The sequence below is a fragment of the Dermacentor variabilis genome, chromosome 2 (assembly GCF_050947875.1).
Source record: "Dermacentor variabilis isolate Ectoservices chromosome 2, ASM5094787v1, whole genome shotgun sequence".
NCBI classification, from domain to species: domain Eukaryota; kingdom Metazoa; phylum Arthropoda; class Arachnida; order Ixodida; family Ixodidae; genus Dermacentor; species Dermacentor variabilis.
The window spans coordinates 36,653,380-36,666,863 of NC_134569.1; the positions used below are offsets into that span (position 1 = coordinate 36,653,380).

General features: G+C 45.5%; 1 protein-coding gene across 1 annotated transcript in view; it reads left to right on the plus strand.

The window, feature by feature from the left end:
* LOC142571631 (titin-like) overlaps positions 1–13,484 on the plus strand; it is a 220,107-nt gene that overhangs the window by 103,987 nt on the left and 102,636 nt on the right. Inside the window, exon 2 of the mRNA XM_075680140.1 lies at positions 10,684–10,796. Within this exon, the coding sequence (XP_075536255.1) occupies positions 10,684–10,796 (113 nt within the window). The remainder of the gene's footprint in view (positions 1–10,683; positions 10,797–13,484) is intronic.

Genomic DNA, 13,484 nt, shown 5'->3' on the forward strand with positions numbered 1-13,484 from the left:
GTTTACAGGACTACAGATGAACGTGAGTGTAGGGTAGAAGCTGACTGTAATGCAATAAACCCGTACGTCTGATAGTCAGTGTCGTGTGTGCGTCGTTCTTTTTTATGTACTTCGTATGAGCGTTGGTTCTGCATACCTTGAACAAGGACTACAAATGTTTTAAGTTAATTTGAGTGGAGGAAGTATTTCTTCGCGGGTTCGCTACGGTTCCTATATACATACCAACATCTTAATTTTATGGTAGCAGCGTCGGCGACGACGAAATACTTTTTGTGCGCCGCTCCCGTGGTTCAAGATCTTTCGCCTATGCATTCTGACGCAATGTATTGACCACATCTGTACGCATCTATATAAATGGCGATACAACGAAGAATGTTTGAGCCGTGCGATTGTGTATGCCCTCAGATGAGTCTCTGCTTAGGCTAAATATAATAGTCAGGACTCTGTCTACGGCAACTGCGCTCCACTAAGCCACGTAAAAGATTCTATGTTTCCAGGCATCCGAGTACAGGTCTTTCCATTCCCGTATTCGGTTACAGGCTTCCTCAACAGAATTCAAATGTGAATTACATAAACTCGCCTGATGTGCTAATTCCTTATACAAGGAGCGTCTAAAAGCCTCAGCATTCTGTATTTACTCGAGATGTGGACCTATGACGTTACAGGCGATCTCGGCAAGTATATATTGTACATTTTACATCTCTCGAATTTCACATTTTCGAATTCACAAGGCCTGTGTCTCTTTCGAATGTTGGTGCGGAAGACTGCTGGACGGCTTCTCGCCTCACTGCCCATCCGTCTGCTTTGAACTGGCGGCCAGGAGTGCCAACCCAAGGTGCAATTCTGTGACTGACTGGGCCACTGGACTGAGAACGTTCTTTAACACTTGATGCATCTTGTTGCATAAAGACTACGACTTCTGAACAAAATTATGTTACTTACACGCTGCATGTTATGAAACCTATAATACAGCATGCCCTCTGGCCCGTTGGATGTCCTATAACACCGTGCCCTTGACACCTGTAAATGAGAAGCACAAGTGGTTTCGTTCGATTGTAGCTGAATAGTTTCATGTCTTCAGAAGTGTCATTTCTCCAATTTGACAGTCAGCGTGGTCAGTGAGCATATAGGGTGTCCCAGCTCATGTTATAGCCAAACCGGTCATCAAACTTCTGACAACCGGAACACCGTAATTCTTATAAATTTATCTTTTCTTTAGCTGATCAATCTGGATAACGTTAGCTGGGACACATGGTAGTGGTATAACGTACAGTATAGTATCGTATAGTAGAGAGTGTAGTGAACACGATAATCATGCTAGCTGTAGGTGAATATAGGCTTCCAAAGGCACGCCGGCATTTGCTCTACCCGAGCGTTTATTTCTAACGTGTGTGGGGCTAAAAGTGTCATAGTGTTAAATGCTGCGTGAGTACATCACGTAACTAATGCTGCTAACGGAGAGATAACCAAAACGACTAGACAAATTATAGGTAGGATGCTTCCTCTCAAGCTATAGAACAGTACACCCATCCGCGAATCTATCCGCTGCACTAAGCTATTAATAATAATAATAATAATAATAATAATAATAATAATAATAATAATAATAATAATAATAATAATAATAATAATAATAATAATAATAATAATAATAATAATCCATCATCATCATTATCTTCTTATTCTTCAGCAGCACCAGCACCAGCAGCCTGGTTACGCCCACTGCAGGGCAAAGACATCTCCCCTACTTCTCCAACTACCCCGGTCATGTACTAATTGTGGCTATGTTGTACCTGCAAACTTCTTAATCTCAATCACCCACCTAACTTTCTGCCGCCCTCTTCTACGCTTCCCTTCCCTTGGAATCCAGTCCGTAACCCTTAATGACCATCGGTTATCTTCCCTCCTCACAACATGTCCTGCCCATGCCCATTTCTTTTTCTTGATTTCCACTAAGATGTCATTAACTCGCGTTTGTTCCCTCACCCAATCTGCTCTTTTCTTATAAATTAACGTTACACCCATCATTCTTCTTTCCATAGCTCGTTGCGTCGCCCTCAGTTTAAGTAGAACCCTTTTCGTAAGCCTCCAGGTTTCTGCCCCGTACGTGAGTACAGGTAAGACACAGCTGTTATACACTTTTCTCTTGAGGGATAATAGCAACCTGCTGTTCATTATCTGAGAATGCATGCCAAACGCACCCCAGCCCATTCTTATTCTTCTGATTATTTCAGTCTCATGATCCGGATCCGCGGTCACTGCCTGCCCTAAGTAGATGTATTCCCTTACAACTTCGAGTGCCTCACTACCTATCGTAAACTGCTGTTCTCTTCCGAGACTGTTAAACATTACTTTAGTTTTCAGCAGATTAATTTTTAGACCGACCCTTCTGCTTTGCCTCTCCAGGTCAGTGAGCATGCATTGCAATTGGTCCCCTGAGTTACTAAGCAAGGCAATATCATCAGCGAATCGCAAGTTACTAAGGTGTTCTCCGTTTACTCTTATCCCTAATTCTTCCCAATCTAGGTCTCTGAATACCTCCTGTAAACACGCTGTGAATAGCATTGGAGAGATCGTATCTCCCTGCCTGACGCCTTTCTTTATTCGGATTTTGTTGCTTTTTTTATGGAGGACTACGGCGGCTGTGAGGCCGCTATACATATCTTTCAGTATTTTTACATACGGCTCATCTACACCCTGATTCCGCAATGCCTCCATGACTGCTGAGGTTTCGACTAAATCAAACGCTTTCGCGTATTCAATGAAAGCTATATATAAGGGTTCGTTATATTCCGCACATTTCTTTATCACCTGATTGATAGTGTGGATATGGTCTATTGTTGAGTAGCCTTTACGGAATCCTGCCTGGTCCTTTGGTTGACTGAAGTCTATGGTGTTCCTGATTCTATTTGCGATTAGCTTAGTAAATACCTTCTATGCAACGGACAGTAAACTGAGCGTTCTATAATTTTTCAAGTCTTTAGCGTTTCCTTTTTTTATGGATTAAGATTATGTTAGAATTCTTCCAGGATTCCGGTACGCTCGAGGTCATGAGGCATTGCGTATACAGGGTGGCCAGTTTTTCTAGAAGAATCTGCCCACTATCCTTCAACAAATCTGCTGTTACCTGATCTTTCCCAGCTGCCTTCACCATTTGCATAGCTCCCAAGGCTTTCTTTACTTCTACGGGCGTTACTTATCCCTTAACCCTTACTTATTCCTTATCCCTTAGGATTTCAAATTCCTCTAGACTATTCTCTCTTCCATTATCGTCGGGGGTGCCACTGGTACTGTATAAATCTCTATAGAACTCCTCAGCCACTTGAACTATCTCATCCATATTAGTAATGATAATGCCGGCTTTGTCTCTTAACGCATACAAGTGGTTCTTGCCTATTCCTAGTTTCTTCTTCACTGCTTTTAGGTTCCCTCCGTTCCTGAGAGCATGTTCAATTCTATCCATATTATACTTCCTTATGTCAGCTTTCTCACGCTTGTAGATTAACATGGGAAGTTCTGCCAGTTCTATTCTAGCTGCAGAGTTAGAGGCTTTCATACATTGGCGTTTCTTGATCAGATCTTCCGTCTCCTGCGATAGCTTACTGGTATCCTGTCTAACGGAGTTACCACCGACTTCTGTCGCACACTCCTTAATGATGCCCTAAGCGATTAATGCTGAACAAAGGGATCTCTCGAGAAACTCCTTCAAGAGCAGTCGAAATACCGTGCACCCTCTCGGAAATACAGTCTGTCCTCCTTCGCTGCACACGCAGAGTGCACTGGACATTGGACAAAGGGTAGACGTATGCCCGTGAGAAAGTAGTATACGGACCACGGGCTCGCTGGAAAACAAAAACAACACAAAAAACGCTGTATCCGTAATTCACAGATACAATTCAAAATTCGCGAGTGCACCGTAAGAGAGAGTGAGAGAGAGATAAAGAGGAAAAGCAGGGTGGTTAACCAGATATCAGTCTCCGGTTGGCTACTTTAAACTGGGGATGGAAGATAGGGGTTATAAAGAGGACAGAGAGAACAACGGTAAAAAAACGCGCACACACAGAGGCAGACAGACACACTGGAGGCGTTCCAGTTAATGACGTTCACAAAGTCCGGTAGATCGCAAAAAGCGCAATAGTGCTTGCACGGCCTTCTTCTGTGACGGTAGATCCTTTCGATGGTGTAAAATTCTTTTTTCCGATAGCGGTTGGTCGTCCAGCGAAATGTTCGTGCCGAAAGTATTCCCTCTGTGGACTCTACTGCGGGCTGGTGCACAAAATATGGTCAATCGATTCTTCATGGCCGCAGTGGTCACATGTTGCGGTGTCCGTCATCACTATGCGAAATGCATAGGCTTTGGTAAAGGCAACGCCCAACCACAGTCGATATAAAAGCGTGGCGTCTCCACGGCGAAACTGTGATGGCGCACGAACACTTAATGTGGGATCAAGTGAGCACAGTCGCGTATTTCTTAAATGTGGCTCATTTCATTGTGACACGGTGCACTGCCCAACAAGAAAGCGGAGCTTCCGGGCTGCGTCAGTTCCAGAAAGTGGAATTGGGACGTGGTGCTCCTCAGTATGGGCTGAGCGGGCAGCTTGATCCGCCCGTTCATTGCCGATAATCCCGCAGTGACTTGGAAGCCACTGGCAAGTTATTTCATGGCCTGCATCACTTATATGGTGTAACATCTCTGTAATATGAAACATTAGTTGTTCGTGCGGTCCGTGTTGTAAAGGGGACAGCAGAGACTGCAGAGCCGCCTTCGAATCGCAGAATACCGTCCGCGTGTGTAGCGGTTCATCACCAATGTGATGAAGGGCAGTAAAGAGCGCTGCTAGCTCTGTTGCCGTCAATGTTGTCGCGTGGGTCGTCTTAAATTTGATTGTTGTAACTTTCCTTGGTATGACGATTGCCGCCGTGGAGCTGTTTGGAAGGACAGATCCATCAGTGTAAATATGCGTAGAGTCACGGTAGTTCTCGGACAAATATAGTAGCGTGAGCTGTTTAAGTGCTGGTGACGATAGATCACCTTTTTTCGAGATGCCAGGTATTGTGAGGTTGATTTTTGGCTGAGCGAGGCACCATGGAGGAATCGAAGGTCGTGCAGCCGGAGTGAAACAAGCTGGCAATGATTCATGATATGCGGTTATCGTTTGGCTGAAAGATGTGTGTGGTATGTGCGCTGGTAGAGAGGCTAAGTTGTGACGAGGAGTCCTGGCTAGATGCCTTATATGGGTCCTTAGCACTTCAATTTCAATGTGGCTCTTGACAAGGTGGTCTCTAGTGATTGCTATCGTAGCCACTGTTTAAGCACTCTGAGGTAGGCCTAGACAGATCCGGAGCGCTTGAGCCTGAAGGCTTCGTATTCTGCGTAGATTCGTTTTGAGGACGCGCAGGTTGTCAGTAGCGTTCTCTGGCACAAACAGGATGGAGTGAGGCCATCGTTGAGGCGCTGTTTTCACGGTGTTGGAGCTGGACGCCGAAGATGAGTTGAGAATTCTACGTTTGGCCGCTCGGTACTGGACAAGTCGAAAGCTGTATTCCGAGGACTCGTCACCTGATGCGGAGTACAGCTCTGTGTCCTCGCTATCACTCGACGTATTTCCTCGCTTCCTCGAACCGATGTCCGCGGGTGAATGCTAATCGGGAGGGTCCTCGGGGTGTTGTACGTCCATCACCGCGATGGAGGGGGCGATAGACGCCACAGATGCAGTGAGAAGTCCAGAAAAGCACAGAGACGGGCGAGATGTGTTCCACAAGAGAAGCACTTCCAGTGCACCGCAAAGTTCGCACTGTCATATATGGACTGCAGTCCTCAATTCCAAGTGGCATTCATAGGCGGAGAAGAAATTTATCTTTATCGCAGAATCCCTTGTTCGTATAATTTTGTCCAGGTAAGTGCATTTAGATTGTGCTTGTCTCAAAGTGGTATGTTATTTTAGATTTCGACATTCATGGGTGACTCGATATGCGTGTGTGCAAATCAGGCTGAGCATGTCATACTTCTTCCAGGAATTCACTGTTTTTACGAAGCGACGCTCTACGTTCTGCTTTAAATATCGTCTTTGTCGTATTGAAAGAAAAAAAAATGGTCGTGTTTTTTCTAGTAACAGGAATGTAAGAAGATGGTAGGCGACCATAATCTTTGACATGGTGTCTCTTAGTGGTACTCGCACCTCGGCGTTAATGGTATTTAGGTTAACTGTAGGCGAACGCAACGCACGAACCCAACTCGGAGGCAACTATTTTCCAATAATTAGTTGGTTAAATATCATGCCAGCTTATTGTGGGTGATGTCGTTAGCGACGTGATTACTTCCGCTTTATACTTACGGGTTTCGAGGAATTCCAGGCGTACGCCAAGGTAGTACTCACGTGGCGGGTCTCTAAAGTCTACTATTATGCGCTTTGCTGTGCGGTAATCAGCGATTTCTAATTCTAATTATTTCAGACACTTCAGCAACTCAACTTGTAACTAACCTTATGGTCTGATATCATATATATAATCAAACCCATGAATATTGTACTGTACTATTTTTTCTATTTCTTTTTCTGAATTATTTTGAATTTCCTCCCTGGTCGTCTCAACTGGTGAACCGGAAGTGCTGCGCATGAAAGAAGAGTGTCTCTCGATGCTCGTACCAGTAAAAATTAAGTGAACGCATGCATTGTGTAGCAGTGCAGAGTTCGTAAAAAACGTAACGTGCCATTATTCAGTGGACGCTGTTAGGTTGTAGTGACCAAGCGTTGATTGGCAGTCCTTAGTTGATAACGGGTAGCTTGATTACCCGCCGTGGTGGCGTAGTGGCTTTGGCATTGCGCAGCTAAGCCTGAGGGCGCGGAATCAAATCCCGGCCGCAGCGCGGCCGCATATAGATGGGCACTTAATGCGAAAACGCCTGTGTACCGTGCATTGGATGCACCAAAATTAATCCGGAGTCCCCTTACGGCGTGTCTCTAATCATATCGCGGTTCTGGCGCGTAAAACCCCAGAATTCTTAATAAAACTTGGTTCGACTAGTGGGTAACGGGTCGGGAGCGGGTAGGTACACTGTAAAAAAAGAAAAAGAAAGAAAGACGCGTTCACTAGGTAGCAGTCCTCAAAACTCTGTAACAATTTATCTGATACCAGTTATTGGTAGACCTCGTGATGGCTTATGCCATGGTCACTGACGTTCCAATGCTTATCAAAAGAAGACCCGCCTCTGGCTGTTCGCAGCGCTGTTATTCGTGCATTTTCACAATATCTTTTCCAACCCGTATACGTCTAGTTATTTCACCTAGAAAGCCTAACGTATTTCGCTTCTGTAAAATCAGTAGGCATGCGTCAGCAACAAAACATTCCGCGAGCAGCCGACGGACTTCACGTTCTTGTGGACGACTAAACTTCGAGCGTTTGTCCCAAGTTGAAAACAACAAGCGCAATAATTTGAAGCCGTGACCATGCTCATTCACCGCTGACATTGCATTTATAAGCCACGCTTTTCTCGGAGATACACAAAATACACAAGGCGACAATGTCATGCTGCTACATCCTCTCTCGACTACGGAAGTCATCAAGCCTCCTTGCGAAGTTTACAAAGAATCTGGGGATCAGTGACAGGTCCTGAGCATTTTTTTTACTCGCAAGGAATTTTGCAGAGTTCAGTCGAATACCCTGCGGAGCAAGGTTTAGAGCGTTTGGTTTCGGTGCCGCATATTTAAGAAAACAAAGAAAGGCGTAAATGGCCACCTACCAAAGCTTCAACAAAGTCATGGTCACCAAGGAGTGAAGAAATCGGTGAGAGTGAAGGAGAAGACAGAAAGAAAAATGCGTTGAGACGGAAATCTCGGGTGCCAGGACTCGCGGAGATGCTTTTAGATAAGCGCCGCATTATCCGGTCTGTAGGATGCGTGACGGCGCATCCACGCCGCCTCCCACTGCGCGGTGCAAATCTTCCGAACCCGACTCTGTTTCAGCTAGCGTCAATCGTATTTTGCTTCTAAGCTTTAAATGACTGAGCCTGCTTCTAAAGAAAATACGTCATAGAAAGACAGAAGTATATAGAGACGTAGTTTGTTCGCACATGATCATGCGGACTGCATTGAAGCAATCGTAAGGCGATTATATTAGACGGACTTCAAGCGTTAACTTTATTTGGAGTTTGGAAAACGAATCATAGGATGAAATGAGCGGGCAGTATGCACTACAAGGGAATATTCAGACGTTTATGCTTCGTACAGAGCGGAACAATTATGAGTGAAAAATGTGTGAGTAAAGGGAAAAGCCTGAACGATAAAACTATATATACGTTATTTAGTAGTGAAGAGATCACTGTGTCTAAGTGTTCTGTATCAATTACTCACTCGAAGGAAGTGTTAATCACTATTCAAGGCACGTCGTCGAATACGGTACGTAGCCCAATTATCTTTGTTAGCACTTGATTTGCGCATTTCAACTAGCCAGGGTGTTTAATTGGTGACAAATGCAGTAGAAGTACAATATTTTTCGTATAGCTACTACAAAGATTTTGAACTAGATTATTTTAGTGCTGTGAAATATGTACTGGCCGCCGAGCTTTAGTATGCTAACGAGGCACGGAAGATCTATGAAAAGATTGACTGAACTCGATTTTTCATTGCAGGATGGAAGGACCAAATATGTTCGTTCTGCAAAAAAAAAAAAAAAAGAGAGAAAGAAGGTTAGCATATGATGTTGGCTCAGCTCTTAACCGTATATAGTCCATTTAATGACATCTTTCAAGTTGTCTATTAAATATCTTGTTTACAAAGAGCCACATTTAAGGAAATCTTTCAAGTTTTCTATTAAACATATCTCGTTTAGAAACGGCCATCAGAGGCCTGCATGTTACCGTTAATTAAATAAATGCATGCTGTCTAGCTACGGTTTTCTTGAGGAGCACGAAACTCAATTTGTTGACCAGAGATTTTCTCGATTTTCCAATCTATATTTGTTAGAAAAAAATGTGCTCCCATAAAGTTAAAGGCTTTATCGGTGAGCTATAAGCTGAAAAGTGAAACGAAGGCAGACTTCATGACATCTTCTCTGCGGTAGCCTCAGAATACTGTAGGCTGGCTGTCACATTGGCAATCGCCTCGTAATGAACGTGTGGAAGAATCGTCTTCGCTGGAGCTCGTATAAGGGGAGCGAAGTGCGTCAAACTTGAGGAGGCCTTTCAGTGTGCGTAAGAGACAGGGAGAGAACAGGAGACCGCGCAGCGCCATAGAGACTGCGGCGAAATCATAATAATTAAGGTTTCCGACACCGACCGCTGCTCGTGCATTTGTTCCACTCCTCGGAGAGAGGGAGGCGCGGGGCATGTTTTATGCAGTAATGAGTCTTCTCTCCGCTTCTGCGCTCGTTTTGGCCCTCTCCCACAAAGGGTTTGTAACTCGCCCAGCAGCGGGGCGTATGATGTAATATACATGGCGCGCCTGCTTCCCGCCCGTGCCGCCTGGATAGCGCGGCGTACGCAGAGCAGCACACGGTACACGCGTTTTGAGACAGGACCGCGGTGGCGAAGCGGGCAGCTTCCAGGGCCAGGCGGTGTCTCGTTTACAAACGCCAGATCACCTGGGCTTCGCGGTGGCTCTTGAACGGCCATCGCGGGAGCATAATTTTTGTGAGACCGGCCGCTCGGCTTCTTTCTGGCCGTTTTCAGCAAGAGCGCGGAAGAAGGTCACACGAGAGAAAGGCGCTTCTAGGGACGAAAGTAGTGGCCTGAAATTGGAACGCGGCTGTATACGAGAGATCGGGACACTGATAGCTCTAAGCTAACGCGTCTAAATGCGGCTCATTGTGTCGCATTAAAGTTGCAACTGTGTAAAACTGTAGAGCGTAAGCACCACCGTGAGTCTAAAAGGGCATTAAAGTTCCTACGATAGATCTAAACAACTTGCTTAAGATGTATGAGTGAGCCGGCCTGACGTGCGTCGTCAATTATCCTGGATAATTATGACTCGGGAATCGAAGAGGTGTTTCACGGTGGGATGCGGTGCAGAAAATCATTATCTCATAGCCTGAGAGCTCAAGCCTGGTACTAAACACGACGATATAGATAACAGAGCGTGTTAGCGTTTGCACTGGTCGTTGTCTCTCATAACGAACGTGACGGAAAGGCTGCTTGGGTTAGTTACATCTAGCTGCTGCTATCACTCTGCACCGCCACCGTCTAATTAAATGGTGAACACGCCAAATAAGTGTGGTTTACAAGGGAACGATCAGAGCGCTTATAAGAAAGAGAGAAAGAGAAAGAAAAACATACCCTCTGCCTTTTCTGTGCTTTGTTAGAGAAATAGGAGAGCTAGGAAAGGTGGAGAGGTTAACCAGAGACATATCCGGTTTGGTACGTCGCACTGGGGGAAGAGAATAAAGGAGTGAAAAGAGGCAAAAAAGGAAAAATATTGAGCGCTAATGAGCGCACACGTGAAGGTGCGCACGACGTCTATAAACGATAGCGAAGACCTGTTTAAATGGTAATGATATCGTTGCTTTCAGCGCCAGTGACTCGCAAGGTTATTGTCCAAGCTCTCCCGTTTCCTTAAACATGGTCGTAAGAAAAATAATGCTAGAGTACCATTCGCTTATCTTTTTGCAAAAGGGACATCTTTGAGGACAACCAGACTACACTGCAAACTTGCAAGTACTGATTTCTATTTGCAATTCTGTCACTTCTTTCAGAAATATTCAGCACATCGCAGCCCATGTTCCTGTCTCCGATACCAACAATCCAGGCTGCGGAGGGCGACGACATCGTTTTGACGTGCCTCGTTGAGAATCTTGGATCCCACAAGGTGAGCCTAACTGAGCGCATATCCTAGAAAAAGGTCTCTGAATGGAATGGTGGCATGAGTGATGATGAAAGTAGAACAGCGTTAAGCCGTTTCGAAGGCAAAGTTGAAATCAGCTCCACCTAAAATTCTAAATTCTGAGCAGCATATGGTGAAACTTGTGTAGCAGTAATGCAAGAAAAAAGAAAAAAAATCCCACTGAAACTCTTCTGGGAATTGTCTAAGCATTGTGTGGCTTGCTCAATTTCACGCAGCCCGGTGTCATTATCAAAGTTATGAAACTTGATCGGGTCGGTATAAACGACAACGCTGCGGCGGCAGGAACTGCTGCGGACGGCGGCGCAAGGTGAATTGATGACGCAAGCAAAGTACTGCAGGTAGCGCAGCCAGATGCGCTGATGACGTCCTGGTCATTATAAGCCGTTATCGCTCTTAAGCGCTCTATCCAGCCGCGGCGAACTGTTATCGACCGTACTCCGGCAGCGGCTAAGTATGGCCCGGCCACGTGCGGCCTTATCTTGAAGGCGATCTGCGATGGGGACATAGTGCGCCGAGTGCTGAAAGCTTCGTGTACGCTGTGTTCTCGCCGCTCAGTTCGCGTTGGAGCGAGACACGCGGGCCATATCTTGAAAGCTATATGCGACTGGGACAGACTGCGCCATACGCTGACAGCTCGGTGTGCTTTGTGTTCTCGCCGCATAGTTCGCGCTGAAGCGAGAGTCAGCACGCTTCAGCGAATTCAGCAAGCTGGATTCACGCTCTTCTGCGCGCCCTATCTTGAAAGCGATCGTCTTACGTCACGGAGGGTCGAGCTGACGATCATGCGAACTTGTTTCCTCGTTCGGCCGGCATATAAATGCTTACACATTAGGAATAAAAAAAAGAACGGCTAGCCTATCTGTTCTTTGTGGAATGCCAAGTTGTCTGCTTTATGAAAAACCACCCGCCGAGGTTGCCCAGTGGCTATGGTGTTGGGCTGCTGAGCACGGAGGTCGCGGGATTGAATCCCGGCCACGGCGGCCGCATTTCGGTGGGGGCCAAATGCGAAAACACCCGTGTACTTAGATTTAGGTGCACGTTAAAGAACCCCAGGTGGTCGAAATTTCCGGAGTCCTCCACTACGGCGTGCCTCATAATCAGAAAGTGGTTTTGGCACGTAAAACCCCATAATTTTTTTATGAACACTGTTATGCAGCATGTTAGTGGTATAGTGACTGGTATGTGATAGCGCTGGTATGATTGGAGATTAACAGAGAAGCTCGTGAACAAGTTAAGGAGCGATGGAACGAAAATGTTAAGGCCGAACCACGCGTGGCTAATCTTACGCTCCTGGCTATGTCTGAAGTGTCTACGAGGCCGTGCGAGGCCTGTTCCACGCGTCTGGAGAGGGGAGACACGCAGGCCGCGCGCGCCTCAGGAAATGCTTGACTTTGGGTGTCATTTTGATCCCACGCGATGTAGTGGCTGCCTGTTCACCGTCACCACGTGGCCGGCATGTAAACTTTCAGCGCGGGTTTCCGAATAGCTTTTAGTGGTTTTGTAATCGTGCTGAGACGCCTAGAGACACCACTGGTTTCATGTCTCACAATAACGATGGACGCTGTCAATAATAAAAGGCTGGTGTCCTGCGTTGATGCTCGGCCTGCATTTGGCCGGCAAAGCACAAGCACCATAAGAATGAGCTCGTGACTAGGTGCTTGTGGGCTGAAGTGGAGAGAAATGTGATGCCCAACGCTACCCTAACAGACAAGTGCTCAAAATTTCATACGGGTGTCATACGCTGGGCACTTTCAGTCGCGAGGGAGCCTGGTCGGGATCAGGTTTCTCGATCGCGATTGCCTCTTTTTTGCTCAAGTTAAGAATACAATCTCCTCAAAGACGAACGTCTTCCCCGGAGGTGATTATAGCAGAATATGTGCTACGCGCAATGAAGTGCTACGCACTTATGCGCGTACCATATGGGTGCCCGCCCTTCCCTTCGTCACACGCGTACGGACTCGGAGACGCGTGCGCTCATGTATATGCTTAGCGGACGAGTATCTCGTGCTCCATATGGTAGGGCCTTTAGGCGTAACCTTAAGAGGAAGCTTCAGCTCCGGCCCAACTCCGATGCTGTCTATTCAAATACAAGTAAAAGGCAGAAACGCTTTTCTGAGATAACCCATGACCAATCTTAATGAAATTTGTTGCATTTGAGAAAAAAGTTAAGTTCTGTTGAATGTTGGAATTGGAAATTCAATTTAGGGCCTGAAATGTTTTAAAAGAGTTTTCAAAAATTCGACAGTTCGGAAAAATAGAACCATGAAGTTTACAAATATATTTGCATTATAAAACAGCTATCGCGATTCTGTAAACGGCATCAATCAGATTATTCAAGACGTATAAGTTCCATATGTCAATTCATATCTTAGGTAGATTCGTTACGTTGTCTACAAGGGTTCTGCAAAAGCTGTATTTCCATATTACTAAATTTGTTTAGATTTTTGTGTGATATATTAATTTTGTTCGCCTTACATGTACTATTAGATGCAATGTACAGAATCGTGATATTATTTTATGCTACTGAGTTACCAGTGTTGTGAGCTTGATAGTTTCGTTTTCTGAAAATGTGATTGTTGCCAACTTTTCATTAAAAATTTGTCACCTAAATCGAAAATTCGAAACCAACAGCCACCAGATTTTAAGATATTG